The sequence below is a fragment of the Suricata suricatta genome, chromosome 3 (assembly GCF_006229205.1).
Source record: "Suricata suricatta isolate VVHF042 chromosome 3, meerkat_22Aug2017_6uvM2_HiC, whole genome shotgun sequence".
NCBI classification, from domain to species: Eukaryota; Metazoa; Chordata; class Mammalia; order Carnivora; family Herpestidae; genus Suricata; species Suricata suricatta.
This window is the reverse complement of record NC_043702.1, coordinates 63575157-63590730: the sequence shown is the minus strand read 5'-3', so window position 1 is coordinate 63590730 and position 15574 is coordinate 63575157. Positions and strand designations below refer to the sequence as shown.

The 15574-nt window shown below is 33.4% G+C and overlaps 1 protein-coding gene across 6 annotated transcripts in view; it reads right to left on the bottom strand.

Annotated features, from left to right (window-relative positions):
* The window catches only part of LOC115287755 (sodium channel protein type 1 subunit alpha), a 142238-nt gene that overhangs the window by 3911 nt on the left and 122753 nt on the right, over positions 1 to 15574 (bottom strand). For all 6 annotated transcript variants that reach the window (XM_029934451.1, XM_029934453.1, XM_029934455.1 and 3 more), the window contains exons 22-26: positions 9394 to 9675; positions 6914 to 6967; positions 5283 to 5420; positions 3281 to 3385; positions 1468 to 1738 (exon numbers count right to left, since the gene is read on the bottom strand). In XM_029934451.1, the coding sequence (XP_029790311.1) occupies positions 1468 to 1738; positions 3281 to 3385; positions 5283 to 5420; positions 6914 to 6967; positions 9394 to 9675 (850 nt within the window). The remainder of the gene's footprint in view (positions 1 to 1467; positions 1739 to 3280; positions 3386 to 5282; positions 5421 to 6913; positions 6968 to 9393; positions 9676 to 15574) is intronic.

Below are 15574 nucleotides of genomic sequence, written 5' to 3'. Positions count from 1 at the left end.
AAATCTTAAGACTAAATCTTAAAATAATAAGTTAAAAATTATCAAGTCTATCTGAACAGCAGCAGCCAAGGCTGTAAGTACGTATTTATATGAATACAATTAATTTTTCTGAAACTGTTTATTCCGTTTTTACCTATCAAAAACTATCTGCCATTTTTAATGCTATTTTCATCTCTCCATGTACTTGGTACTTGCCTAAGCTTCCACTATAATATTCTTATATATATATATATATAAATATAAATATGTTCTGGTAGATTTCTAAAAGGATCTAAGATGGTGCCCTTTCTGGTCTCCTATGTCTAACATTGGTCTCTCAGACACTTCTTTTAAGATTTCTTCTCAAAAAAAAAAAGATTTCTTCTCCATTTGCTTTTCAGATAATGAAATAATGATCGAACTGAAGAGGAATTCAAGAAACCAAGTTCTTTCAAGTTACAGTCTCATTCTATAAAGAGTAAGTTAGTCTAAGTGTGTGGGGGAGTGTGAGAGAGGAAGAGAAAGACGAAGATAAAGAGAGAGTGAGAGAGAGAGAAGAGAGGTGAATATAACCTTAGTACCCTATCCACAACTGATGACATAACAGGTTAGTGTGGAAATCAAAGGATACCTGCAACATATGAGTTGGATATAAGACCAACTCCTTCAGAGGAGGTAAGGCATGAAAATCTACCCGTCAGAGGTGCCCCATATTGAATGGTAAGATGTTGACCCAATCATATCATCTGGTTTAGGAAAGAATGAATACTTTAGGCTTCTTCTCTTCCCTGGAGCTACAGTTGTATCTTTAATGAGATGAGCAATGACTCATGTAATGTGCTATACATTTTAGACTTTGAAGTCTATAACTTCAACAAAGTTTAAGTGTGTAACTGATAAAATGATGTCCCATGCCACCTCACACCCCCTTGTGCATCATTATTAGAACCCCATTTCAAGGTTATCTAGAATCTCTACCTGATACCCTTAAAGAAATGACCATCTGTATTTGCTAACATTTTGTTCTTATCTTTATTTACTTTTCACTCTATGCCTTTCTTTATCTTGCCACCAGCTTCCACTCTTATCTACATACTGATGACTCTGTGTCTACATCTCCGATGCGGTGTCTCTCCTTAGGACCAGACTAAATTTTTAGTTCTTTTCTCAACAGAGTCATCTAGACATACAGGCTACTTAATCTAAATGTATCAAAAATACTTTTATCTGAGTTAATAGCACATTCCTAGTTCAAATGAATGGGAATTTACTAGATGCACAAATATACCTAATCTAAAATCGTTAAAATAGGATACACCATTGTACACATAGCAGGGCCTCACTTTGTAAGAATAATAAACACACATGGATAAAATACATAAAAAAATTCAGAGTAGTTATTTCTGAGTGGTGAAATGACCTCTAATTTAAATGCAAATGTTACAATTTTTATTGAACAGAATTGAAGAGATTTTAAATACTTCTTACCTACAATGGAGAGAATGACAACCACAAAATCAAAAATATTCCAGCCTATGGTAAAATAATAATGGCGGAGGGAGATGAGCTTCAGCACACACTCTCCAGTGAACAGCACAATGAACACAAGGTTGATGCGTGACAGAATGTTCGTCACATCTTCACTCTGGTCATCTGTTTCTACCATCATTGTGACCATGTTGAGACAGATAAGTATCATGATGCTTATGTCAAAGACTTGTCTGGTTACAAAGTCAAAGACCATTCCTTGAAATTTGTTCTGTAGGGAAACAGAAATGCTTTTTAGCAACAGAGGAGTTTTCCTGTGCTGTACATATTAGCATCTGCATAAGTAACTTTCTGCATTGATTAACTTTCTAATATTATATGTAGTAACCACTGACCCTGAATGTTGTAAAAGATGGCATATAACACATTAATTTTTAAAATTTAGTCATCTAAACTTCTATTTACCAATGTATATTCCACAGAATAACGATCCTTTTCAAAAGGGGATTTCTGGTAGGAAGGATTGAGTACTATACACTTTACTCAGAGGCACAAATGTATATTAACACATGAAAATTATGAGAAGTTAAGAAACCTGCATAATTTTATTAGAATATCCTATGATCAGTTGGACCATGCAGGCATTTCAAAATATAGTATCTAGCAACATTCCATTTGTCTTATTCTCAAAGTATTGCTAAAGAGAACTTGGGATTTCCAGGACACATCTATAACATTATGCATCTAAAATGGATGAATGGCAATATTGATGTTCTTCTACCAAAGAGTCTTTGTTGACTGTCAGACACAGAATGCTGACCCTACACAGGAATAATCAGACCATAATGACATTCTTTACACTTTGGTGTCAAAATTAATGTCCCTGTCACTAGTCTGTGGTTCTGCTCCCATTTCAGCCACTGTTAGTCACTGCGGGCCATTGTCCGGCTCATTTCCTTAGGCCACTGAGGAATTCTGAGGAGATCTTCTATCCTACATTTTTTCGTACATTTTTCCCATATCTACTTCCAGGGTTAAGGCTTAACAGAGAACAGTATGCATTTCTCATCATTTTCAAGAAGGCAACTGTTGGCTAGCACAATATGAATGTTCACTAGTATTTTCTTCCCTAATGTACCTCAGGAATTATTTTAACTTCACAGATCATCATCACAAAAATCGATACAGTGTAGGATAAGGCTTCTCCATTTCTCAGGAGTTGTTTGGTTGGTTCATCATGGAAACTTGAGAGTTATTTATTATCATGAATTGTATGTATTGACCCTGACTGCTAGACATTAGTAACTTTTAACTTTATGGCCATCTATATGAACAATAGATACTAGAATTCTTTTGTTCTCCACTGACTACCTCTAATGGACAATTAGATGTTATTTCACTCAGCACTTCATCAATTTGTTAATCTAGCAGAAAACTGCATGCATTTTAACCCCATCCAAGTTTTACCCCTCTCCTTTACATTACTCAGCAATTACTTTTTAAGTTTTAATCAACTTTTTCTTGTGCATAATACATTGTTTATGTGTCTTTGTCACTTAGTTTAGATTCTAGTTGTGCAATTAGAAGTCCCCTGAAAATAAGGGTGCATTTTTCTATTTCTTCTTTTTCTTTCTGGTCTCTCTTTTTTAAAAAAAAATTTTACCATTACCATAAAAGGTATGAATTAATGATACTCTAAAAATGGAAGAAATCTTTGCTGCTGGAAATGTTAGCCGCTATCTCTTCTGTGAGAAAACACATGCAATTTTTTGTTTTTGTTTATTTTTTTTTTATATCATGTGGCATTTCTTACTCCTGGTCGAGGTATAGGCTTTTGTGGCTTTTTTGATCCTAATTTTTTCATTGCATTATAGTATTTCTTCTGTTCTTCTGTCATAAAGATATCTTGACCTCCAAAGTATAGAAAAGAAAAATAAAAACTGGTTAAAACTGTGTCCCTTTCCACATCATTTTTCAATGTTAAACTTAAAACAGGAAAAGGATGGTTGAAAAAGGAAATGGATAAAATAACTATGCCTAGAATTTTAAATTTGAAAAATGAGAATTCTATATTTTAGGTACTATAATATTACTTAATTCTCACAGTCATCCAAAATTGGCTTTATTGTTTTCAGTATTATTTTATGGCAGAAAAAAACCCAAGACTCTGAGAGGCTAGTATTTTACCCAACATCATATAATAAATGAGTGGTAAAATGTGATTTGCTGAGACATGAAATAGTAAGTTCCTAATGCTATATAGCCTGCTTTTCACAAATTAAAGACAATCATTTTCTTATTCCAGTGCAGCAGTGCATTAGAATATGTATACTGCAGGATGGGTTGAAGTTATCATAATAAGCCACTTTCACTCAGCCAAGAATTGGAACAAAAGGATAAAAAGGAAACTGGCTGAGTTGGTAGAAATGTTAGAGATCACAGATCATTAGTATGGCAAGGATGTGTTAGGCCAGGAGATACAGAGGATTGCAACCCAGGCTGATAAGTGACATAAAAACTGACATTGACCACAGCATATATTAATAACAATAAAAGGGGGGAGGGAACAGAAATGTACTATAGTGAAAACATCTCCTAAATGGAGGACAAAATATACTGAACAAATAAGATGGAGGAATAATCAACAAAGGAAGAAATATAAATGAAAAAAAGCACTGAAATAAGATCAAACCTACTAGTGGTAACAGGCATAAAAATTAAAAGCAATTTTCATTTATCAAATGTCAAGTATTAAAAAACAGAATGTTTGATGCCAATGAAATAGCAGTGACCTGAGCACATCCATACACTGTTATTGTGACTATGAGCAAGCATATTGTTTGGAGGAAGCAAAATATTTTGGAAATTTGTCTTAAGAAAACAATTAAAAACTTATTTTTATTTTCTGGCACAATGACTTTTGGTTAGGCACTCTTTAAATCATTAAAGATTAGAAACAACATAAATCATCAATTTGCTGGGAAATAGCTAGTAAATTATGATAGTGTATATACATTTATTAATGTATGATATACATTATGATAATACTTAATAAAATGGGAAAATACTTTTATTAAGTCAAAAAGAGAATTTATAATTATAGATAGAATAATTTCATTAACAAGAATATATGTAGGAAAAGTATGAAAGACAAACATAAAATGTGAATAGCGATTACTACCAAGTAATGGTATTTCTTTACTTTTCATACTTTCTATAATGTGCATATATAATCAGGATGATAAAATGGGCTTTATAAATGATAAGAGTATAAAGAGCTGTTCAATTCAACACTGGGACTACTAGTTTATAATTAAATATCAAGAAGGAGGTGGAAATTATAAAAGGAACCAATGAAGAAAAACATGTGAAATGAAACACTAGGAGAAGCTTACATCTTAGGCCTAATTTATTACAAACATTCTAAGGGTTTTCACTGGAAAGACTATTTTAAGTAGGGGAATTACAGGGATAAAATAACAAGTTGACTTTGAAAAAAGGGCATATGATTGTGTTCTTTTCTAGTTTTTTTCTAATTATTCTCTTCCAAAGGATTGAAAATGTGGCCTCTGGCTAATAGAGAGAGAGAGAGAGGGAGAGGTTTTGTGAACCTATGTACAGGAATGGAACCCAGTCATTCTTGGCTTTCTATACCCTGAAGGAAATGGGCAGTCGATGGTAGAAGGAATAGATGGAAAAATACATTTTAATATATGTGCCCATTTGGCTTGTGAACCAAAGTACTCATTTAGTGGAGAAAACACTTCAAATAATTTTACTATCTTAGTGAAAAAGAAAATATTAGAAATACTTATCTTCTTTTTTTGCTGGTTGAAATTGTCTATGATGACACCAATAAACAGATTCAAGGTGAAGAAGGACCCAAAGATGATGAAAATAACAAAGTAAAGATACATGTACAGACTCTCCTCATACTTAGGCTGGAGTTCCACCTACCAAAGGAGAATAGTTTGTAAAATGTCACAATACATTTTGATGCCAGAAGTCATTGTTGCATTTTCATGAGAATAGAAAAGAAAATGCCTAGTAATACTTAGCAGTACTTTTCTTTTTCCCTCTGAATTAGCAGACTCTAAAAAAAGTCTCTCAAGTTAGCCTTTAGTGATGTTTTCATGTAAAAATAGTTATTATGACACTTTAGAATCTATTTTTTATAACCATAAATACAACTAGTACCTTGCTATTTGGATAGTAGAGTGCTAAATTTGGTATAAGTTTTTTAGGTACTGAATTTTAATAATTTAAAAATTATTAATGAAAAATTTTATTCCAGTAAATATGTATAGACTATGCTTAGACACAACTATTTGTGTATGCATGAATTTATTTGGCAAACAAGAACTGAGTTACTCATTTAGATGTTCAGCATAATACCTTTAACATTACAAATAGTTCTTGAGTTGTTTAGATTGAGTACACTTAACTGGACCCCCATCTTCTGAATCCTCAGTTGGTGATTTAGTCTTTAGACTGTACTTCCTGTAATTGTCATTGAGCTACCACATGTCACATAGTAATGGGTAAATGAGTCACAATAGATCGTTCTCTAATAACTTTATGTCCTTCTAAAGATAACCCAATTAAAACCCACCAAACCGCCTAAACAAAATTGTAAGTGACAAATGAAATGAAACAACTCTGGTGGATATCAGTAAGGTAGTCAACCTTAAACTAACGTCACTTAGGAGAAGTGTACATCAAGAAAGTTAAGTGAGCCCTATCAGGTCAGTCTAAAGATTACAGAGAGAGAAGTTAATCTTTATGATAATAGACTAAACAATAGATTGGATTTCAAACAATAGATTGGACTTCAGAATGGAAAGATGAAGACTAACAGAACAGACTAAATTTTACAAAGTTTTGAAGAGCAGAGTTGGAATAAGCATGGATTTCAATTCTCTTCTTAAAGCCTGAAAGAGACTATTATAAGAGAAACCGAATAAAGTAGGTCTTTACTTTGGCGATACAAACCTAAAGGAAATGTTAACCATGGAAGTGATAACATCATTGGTAAAGGCTTCAGTAAATTTATAGATGCTGGAATCATATACAAGAATGAATTCAAAAGGAATCGTTATAAAATCCTAAGGCTTCCTGGACAACATTGGTAACTTTTCATACTGTCTCCTACTTATGAAGAGTAACTATACATTTCAACTACCAATACCCATCATATATTTTTTTCACATTTGCTCTCATGCACCAAAACTATTGCTGATTATATAATTACTTTCAAAACAATTTGTTTTAATTTATGATAGTAAGATATTTCTGATAAACATGCTATACTGGAATATTAATTTTAGCCAATTTTTCCTTTTTAAAAATAATCACTATAGAATCATTCCATTTGACCACTATGCTGCTGAATTAATTTTAGCACCTTACCAATGTTATAAAAAGGCAAGATATAAGGAATACTTACATTTCTGGAATCAACTGCTGCATACATTATATCCATCCATCCCTTAAATGTGGCCTATTAAAAAGGACATGCATGCTTTACTTTGGAATAATTCAGATCTAATGTTTCATAAATATTCTTACTTATGTATTTTTTAACAGGAACATTTTGAAAGACATTTCAAAACAAATTTTACATGGATTTTGGACCAATACAATCTCAGTAAAGCTTTTCATTTCTAAAACACATAATAAACAAAAATGGTTATTTGATATATCCTCCTGCTTGATAGCTAACTCACAAATACCTCTACTCCTTAGAGTTAATGGAAGAATGCAAATTTAAATTGTTAGCGAAATTTGGCAGAATACTTTTAGAAAGCTTTTCAAATGCCAACACACTTGGCAATATCTGTAGCAGCAAAACAATTACAATTTAGATCTATAATCATCGCTGAAATCTATCTGCAAGGTGATGAGAGTGACTGAAAGTTTAACATTTCTCTTGATTGTAACACTCTGAGGATCATGTGGGCATATATAAAGTCAGAGTTACAACTATTCTTTTAAGAATGTTGAAGCATAGCACCCAGAAATAATCCTACATTCTACTTTTTTCCCTATAGTTGTTGATTAGGGAGTTAACATGGGTAAAAGTAGAAAATAATACAGTAGACACTTGGCATTCTCAGATTCAAGATGGATCCCAAGTCTAATTGCTTATAGTAACTTGTTATTCTGAGACATAAATTTTAAGCCCTGAGAGTCTGAGAGGATTGTTTTTAGCTAGTGAGCAAGTCTAGCAAAGCTTTCAGCATCTGTATCCCAATACATCTTTGTTTTTATAACAGTAAGACTTGTGAAGTGGTGGATGTCATGGGAAGAAAGCCAAGGAAGGGTTTGTGTGATGGCAGTGAAAAGAAAGTAATGATTCTTAGCTAGAAAATAGAAGCTATATATCAGAGGGGGAAATGCTGAATGTCAATGGCTGAGGTCAATGACAGAGCAAGTCCGTTACACACTAGGTACAGGAACAGAAAAAAAGTGATTCATAGAACCATTTCAATGAGTTACTCATCAACAGAGGTGATTCTGTATAAAGCCAACTATAAAGTAGTACTTGAGAGTTTCTTTAGCAGCAGAATTTATTTAATGGCTGTGTGCAACATCTTTACCCTACATTTTCAGAATTATTTATCATTTTAAGGACCTGCTTGAAAAATTGTTTTCTTCTCTCAATTTTATGGAGGAAGTGATACACTGTTGTGATATTTATGAGTGTGGTTTTTAATTGAGGGTTAGGATAAATTCTCAAGAAAATGTCACCATATAATGTCTAAAGAAATCATACTTCCAGCTTTTTAAAAATTCCTATTTTAATTCCATAAAGATTCAGAGTAAGTCAGAAACATCGAGAAGAGAAATAAGAATTTCCAACAAGAAGGTGGGAAGAACTTGTCCATAGGACAGACACCTCTGAAAAGAGGTAAGAGGGTTTTGACCAACGCAGGTTTGTTTGCTTGGTTAGTCTCTCGGTCGAGCAATTGAAAACATGATCCTGGTGAAGAGAAATAGATTTCTGCCCTAAAAACTGTAGAAACACCATGAAAGAACTTTTATAGTCTGGTTTCTAAGCTGAGTTTTCAGTGGCCAAAATCAAGCAGTATCTTACTATGTTTTTTAAACGATCTGGATTCCGCTTTTATCCACTGCCTTGTGGTGATTCAGCTGCTTCCAAAAGCAGCATCAAATGCAGATGTTTAAAGGGCCACCATCTTTTGTGATTTTATTTTTCTTTTGTATAAGTCAGGCTTAGGAGACTGGTAGTAAAAAACATTAATACTCAGAAACTTACATATCTAAAGGAATAAGTGCAAAAAGGATATTATTGCTACGTATAATAGACTTAAATAATTGTACTGAAATGTCATTTGAAGTGGGGCCACAGCTGCTTATATTTCATTTCTGAGTTCGGGCACGACCCTGTATTATTTACATTTCACTGTGAGGATCCAACCTTGAAACCTCAATGCATTCCCCGGTCTTCGGGACAAATCATACAACCAGTAGCAGTTAATTGCCACCAATGACTTATAACCCAATCAGGTGTGTTAAGTATGTATGTTTGAAGAGGGTGATGCATCAGTGGAGAACGCTTTCTAATTAATTGCAATAGAAAAAAATAGAGCAAATGTATTTTGATTTATTCATCAGTGTGTTCATATGGGAGGAGGGCAATATAGGCAGGAAGAGAAAAAAAACTTTGAAAAAACCTGAAATGCCTGGCCTCTATCAACTATGTCTGCACTGCTTGCATGGGCTGAAGTTGCCACCCACCTGCACTTAACACTCGGGCTAATAAATCAAAATTAGAAAAATAAAGTATGTCATAAACTTTCTTCTTAATAACTAAAGTCTCTTCTTAGTAACTTAGATGTATGTCATTACTTTGTTATTATTCCAAACAATAAACAAATTTCAGAGAAAAGAGTGTTCACTTACAACTTGAAGCAAAGAGAGATACCCAAATCCTACATTATCAAAGTTTACTTTCACATTTTTCCATCGGGCAGTCTCATTTCTTTCTATTAGTTTTAGGCAATCAGAATGATTATTCACTTCGGAGATCTCAAACATGTCACCAGTTGTGGTGTTAATACAGTGGTAGAATTTGCCAGCAAACAAATTTACGCCCATGATGCTGAAAATTAGCCAGAATATAAGACAAACCAGAAGCACATTCATGATGGATGGAATTGCTCCTAAAAGGGCATTCACAACCACCTAATACACAAATGGAAAAAAAGAAAAGTCAGAATTCTTGTTGGTTAAAAATTAAAAGACATTCTCCTAGTAATCTTTAGTATTTATTTTTTTAATTTCTTTTTTGGTATTGAGACTATTCTATGACACTTAAAAGCAAAGTATAAAAAAATCTTAAAATGAAATCCATTCTTTCTTAAGCAATACATTTAGGGAAACAAATATAGATAATATAACAAAGAAAAAAAAGTTTAAAAAAGAGAGGGGAAAGTACCAAAAGGCTGAAGGAAAGACAAAATCAGAGTAATTTGTTGCCAGATGAATTGAGGATATTTGTTGTTTGTTAGAACAAAGAGATGCAGGAAATCCTAATACAGAAGGTTAACTAATTTTAAAAAAGGTAATATATTAAAATGAAACTGAAATATTTGGACACAAATTGATTTGACCAATATACTTTAAAAAAGTAAAAATTCATATGTATAAATATAAAAATATTGTTAAATGCCTAATATAGTTTTGTCCTTAATTATTCATGCATTGCTATGACTAATAATAATCTTTGCATAAGAAGCAAGACAATTTAGCATTATGTATTTCATTAGATCATCACATCGTTTATTTCAAGCTCCAGTCATGTCAGTTGTTTCATTTACTGAGTTTAATTCAATAAACTTATTTTAAATGAAACATAATAGAAATCGGTTTCTTAGGAAAATAAGAAAAGGAGGGGTGCCATCCATAGTTCCCAACTCTGAAGTGATTGACAATTCTGTGCTAAATAATTACCTACGCTTTTTCTATGGGAACATGTTTTTCCCCCTCTTATCTTGATTTCTGGATCACAGATTAAAAGATCTGAGTTTTCATATCTGGCAACACTGTAGGGATGGCTGTCCTCGCTCCCTCCTCCACAGTGCCCATTGGAGCTATATTATGAGTCCCTAAGAGGGAAGATAAAGACAGGCCCCAAAATGCTCATAAGTGACAGAAGATGCCTTGGACTTGAACAAGTGATAGCCAAGTTAATTCTGCCTGTGTTCTTCTGTTATTCTTGTCAATCTTATCCAACGTAAACTATAGGCATCAAAATATCTTCAATCTGCCATTTGGTGCCAGTGTATTTTTAGAACAATGTGTTTTGATTGCTTGTCTGAAAAAACAAATACATGAGCCAATTCCTCATGCTTCTGAGCTGTGTTTAAAGTTTGCAAAGAACTCTAGGCCTTCTGGGGTTCCAAAACAGTGTGATAAGTGGGCCGAAGGAAATAGTACAACCACTATTGGCAAAGGCAAGGAAATGAGTGAGCATAAACATTTAAGTTGGTTGAATTATCCAGGAAGATGCAGGTGATATACCCTATGCAGCCTACCCAGCTGAGACATGGCATCCTACTGTATCTTATCTGCCTGTCTGCAGCAGTACAGTTGATTGAATAAATCCTTCTTTTATACTTCATTTTAAATATGTGGATACACTTAGATTTCTCTTAGATTCAGAATTTAATAGCTAAAAGCAAGTTACTTATTTCCCTCCTTTTCTGAATATTTTGCCTACCATCCACAGTAAAAAAACCCACCTTACTTTTATTGTATATACTCAAAGTACACACTAAAATGCCCCCCCCCTTTTTTTTTTTTTACCTACAACAGCCAATTTAGAGCACAGCAGAATACTGGTGACCTCTCCCTACTTCCTGAATTTCTTTTCATGTCTGTCTGTAGGTCTCACACTTCCTTCAAAACCTTTCTCTCCTCTGTTACTACTTTTCCATTTTCAGCACCCATCTTAGCTCTGGCCTCCATTAAGTCATATTGGCACTAGTGTCAAAGTCTTACAACTTTCTCCTTCCTTTGATCCACATAAGATGAATTCATCATCTCTAAGTCTCACTTTAAATTACTTAATGGATCCCCACTGATGATCAAATATTTTCCCTACCTTGGTATTCAAACCACTCCACAAGCTACATTTCCAGTGTAAACTTCCTTAGCCACCTACCCTTTATGCCATCCCAACTAATACAATTACCAGACAACTGAGATGCCTTTGGAATCCCTTGCCCAGTATCCCTCTCTCTGGAACATTCTTTCTTCTACAAGGTCTAGTTCAGATAGCACTTCTTTCACGGAACCTCACTTCACCCTTCAGGTTAGCCTCCAAAATAAAGATGAACATTTCCTCTTTTGAATTTAAGAGTCAGAATTCCAGTGCTGGCCAGGACCATAGAAATAATTTAGTATGGTGTTTTCTGTTGGCAATGAGAAAAATGAGGCTAAGAGATTAAGTTCAGAAAGTAGGCTAGAAGTAGCGTCCAGTGCTTTCTCTTCCCATCCTACCTCACTGATTCACCTTGGAGTTGTTCCTGTTTATCTGGTTCCCGGATTGCTCTGTATTAGAGTTACTTGCATTCCTGTAATCTTGACAGATGAGAGGCTTTTCTTTTTCTAATTTAAGATGCAAAAATATATTACACTTCTCCAAGGCCTTTAATGCTTGGAATATAGGGATGTAACAGAGTGCTTTGGATATAGGAAAAAAGAATGGTTGACTGAATGAATGAGAGGAGTAAAGATTAGCCGAGCATTTATTGATGAAAGCATAATTTTTAATGTTATTTTTGGATATGAGATGAGAATAAAGAATTGGACACAACAAATATTGTGGGCTAGCCAATAAGTCTGAGAGGTTTACTTTGAAACAGGGGATTCGTTTTGCATTAAAATGAACTCTCTGTAATTCATGATTCAAGCAAGTGCTCTGAAGCAGTGTCTTCAGGATATTATTTGCCATGTTGACATGTGTTTGGTCCAGAGGAAAGGTTTATTTTTGTGAAAATAATAACATTAAATATTGAAAAACATTTAGCATAGTATTGGGAAATTTACTGTACAAAGGTCCATCATATTTAAAATTTCATTAAATTAAGCAATGATGTTCAGAGAAAGGATTGCCTTTTCCCAGGAGCCCTAAGCCATTCCTTGGTTCAGCACTGAAGGAGGTATATTAATTCTTTTCAGGCTCTAGGGATCAGCAGTAATTGGTCCCCATGAGGTGAAGGCACTGGGAAGAAATGGCCTGAATAAATTGGAAAGAACAAATAGAGATTTCAGGATGCAGAAAAGAAGATTCTGAGGAAGGAACTATCTTAATACTAGAGGTTGGTTCTTCTCACAAATGCTTTGCAAGACATCAATAGAATTTCTCTATTCTAGCACAATCCAATCTTATAAAGCCCTACTGTATCTGGTTCATTACCTGTATTTTTCTTAAGTCAACACAAAATGAAGAATTGACAATTAAGTATGCAAATTAATGTTAGGAATTTTGATACATGTAAAAATGTCTTATCTGAACAAATTTTTTCTGAACTTCAAATACTGCTACTCATGGATGCTAATGCTTCTTTAATCTAAATACAAAGACTACATGAATAAAAATCAAAAGGAGGTAAGGTAAAATCACACATTTTTAGTATATGTGCTGCCAAAGTGAGCACAAAATCACACATTTTTAAGTATGAAGAAGAGTAATAGAATCTTTTAAAAATCTAATGACTACATTTGTGCTGTAGGGTTTAATTATGATAATTGTCTTTGAAAGATACAGTACATCAATTATCTAAACAAATACTCCAACTTTAGCTCTCTCAAAAATAGAAACTTTCCTTCTTGTACATCATTTTTAAACTTCAAGAATACACAAAATATAGATTCATTTTTATTTATGTTTTCATCATGTTATCTTCAAAGATCCTAAAAAGTCATCTGGGAGTGACTTACTCTAAGAATTGGGTTTATACATTAAGTTCTATTTCATACACATGAGAAGATGTTTCTGTTTTATTTCTAGGTGGGTATTCTAGTCTGTATAGTTCAAATAAGTGGATTTTCTTATATTAACTTTTCTCTATTTAAAAAACAAATCACATATGCTTACTCAACTCTTAAAATATTTTGCCTCGTTACATTTTGAAAAGAATCCTCATAAACTTTCATTTAATAAAAATGAAAATGGTCACATAATACCAGCCTTATGAAAGCTGGAATATGGAACCCTAGCATCTGCTCACACATTTTAACAAGGCAGAGAATTGCCTGCTGGTGTCTGGATGGCAGTTTTCAAGACCCAGACCAGTGTGAAAAATGGCAAGGGTTTTATGCCTCAAACAGCACCATCAATTGACAAGTTAAAATTTCCACACATTCATTCTAAACCAGGTCCCCTCCCTCACCAAATCAGATAATCTCCCCATAAATGGATAACTCCACGTACACATAACTAAATCATATTCAGTGAAACTCAGGAAAGATATGAACCGATGGTGTTCAAATCCACAGAGGGTAAATTCACAAAGGTCTTTTTCTCAAAAGAAAATTTAAGGCAGTTGAAAATAGGGTAGTAGAATATAGTGTATTTTCCCTACTGTGGTGAGAGAGTACCGTTCCCAAGCCCGCCCTCGCCCCACTACACAAAGTCACAGTGAAAGGATGAAAGGTACAAAAGGGGTAATACAGTACCCATAATAAAGGGCTGAGGGGAGGAACCAGCGCTCCACCCCATCCAAGTTGGAGCAAGATTATCCTATATAAAATAGAAATATATAGTTTGTTATTAGTTAGAAATCTGATATGACAGAACATTTGGTGTTACTTTTCGTATATGATGGTTTCTGTCTGTTTCCCTAGTAATCAAGACTTGAGTTCTTTTGAAAAAGAAGGCATCTAAAATTTCTTAGATTAGGAAATTAAAAATACAAATTTAAGTACAAATTTTATTTTACTCTAGATATTCACGACATCAATTCACTCAGTTCCGTTTTACAAGTTGAAAAATTTGGACTGGAAATTTGAAATACAATAAATGTTTAAAAGCTGTCAGCCAGAAATGTGCATAAAGCATGCAAAACATAAAGTGCAACGTGATGATAATTTATTCCTTTCTAACTTCTTGTCAAGCACTATACAACATGCTTTATTTGGTAATGTTGCACAAAAGCACATGCTTGAGAAGTGACAAATCAACAAAAACAAAATGAGTGCTTAATTTATACTCTGACACAGCTATTGTGGTTTTATGCTGCTAGGGAAAAGAATAAAATGAGAGTTTCTGAATATATTCAAATATCACTTCCCAATTATAATCATCATTATTATCTCTATCTTCACCATTATCCATATTAACATTTTTTTTACAAAGTAAAAAAATCCAAGCACGAGAAACACGAAAATAGAATTAATAATCAGGTTATTTTGTCTCTACAATGCCAAACACATGTTGAAATGATCAGCCATTTTAGAGTTGTGTATAGTCCGTCATTATGAAGCAAGGAATGATGTTCATAAATCCTATAATTTAAATGCTGAGCTCATCTCCTATCAGCATCAATAACAAGTTTATGTTTTCAAAATTCTCAGGTGCAAAAGTTAACCTCTCATAATAAAAAAAGTTATTGATCATAATTAGAGATAAGGTTATTTCTGTGAAAATCAAAGATAGACCCACAATACCAACATTGTTAGTGAAAATAAAGTGTTCAAAAGAAAACATCTGGCCATTTGATCATGTAATACATTTTCAAAAGGTTAAATCTGAAATGTTTATAACAGCTTCAAATACTTAGCATTGTTTGGATTTCAGAAGGCTTTCAAAAGATAATACTTTGATTCAATACGTTTTCAAGTAGAATGTATAAAAATAATACTTTTCTCAAGAACTGAAACTGCCAGTCTGAAACAAAAGAAAGTGACATTTTAATTGGAAAATAAACTTAATTTTTACATACCCTGGGGAGAATTTCCTTTTACACTTTAGTAAATATGTGAAGATCTCTGTGAGAAATAAAATAAGACTGCATTATATTGTTAAATTGTTTCTAAGAAGGAAAAAACTTTTAGATATGTTAGGGAAATTAAAGAC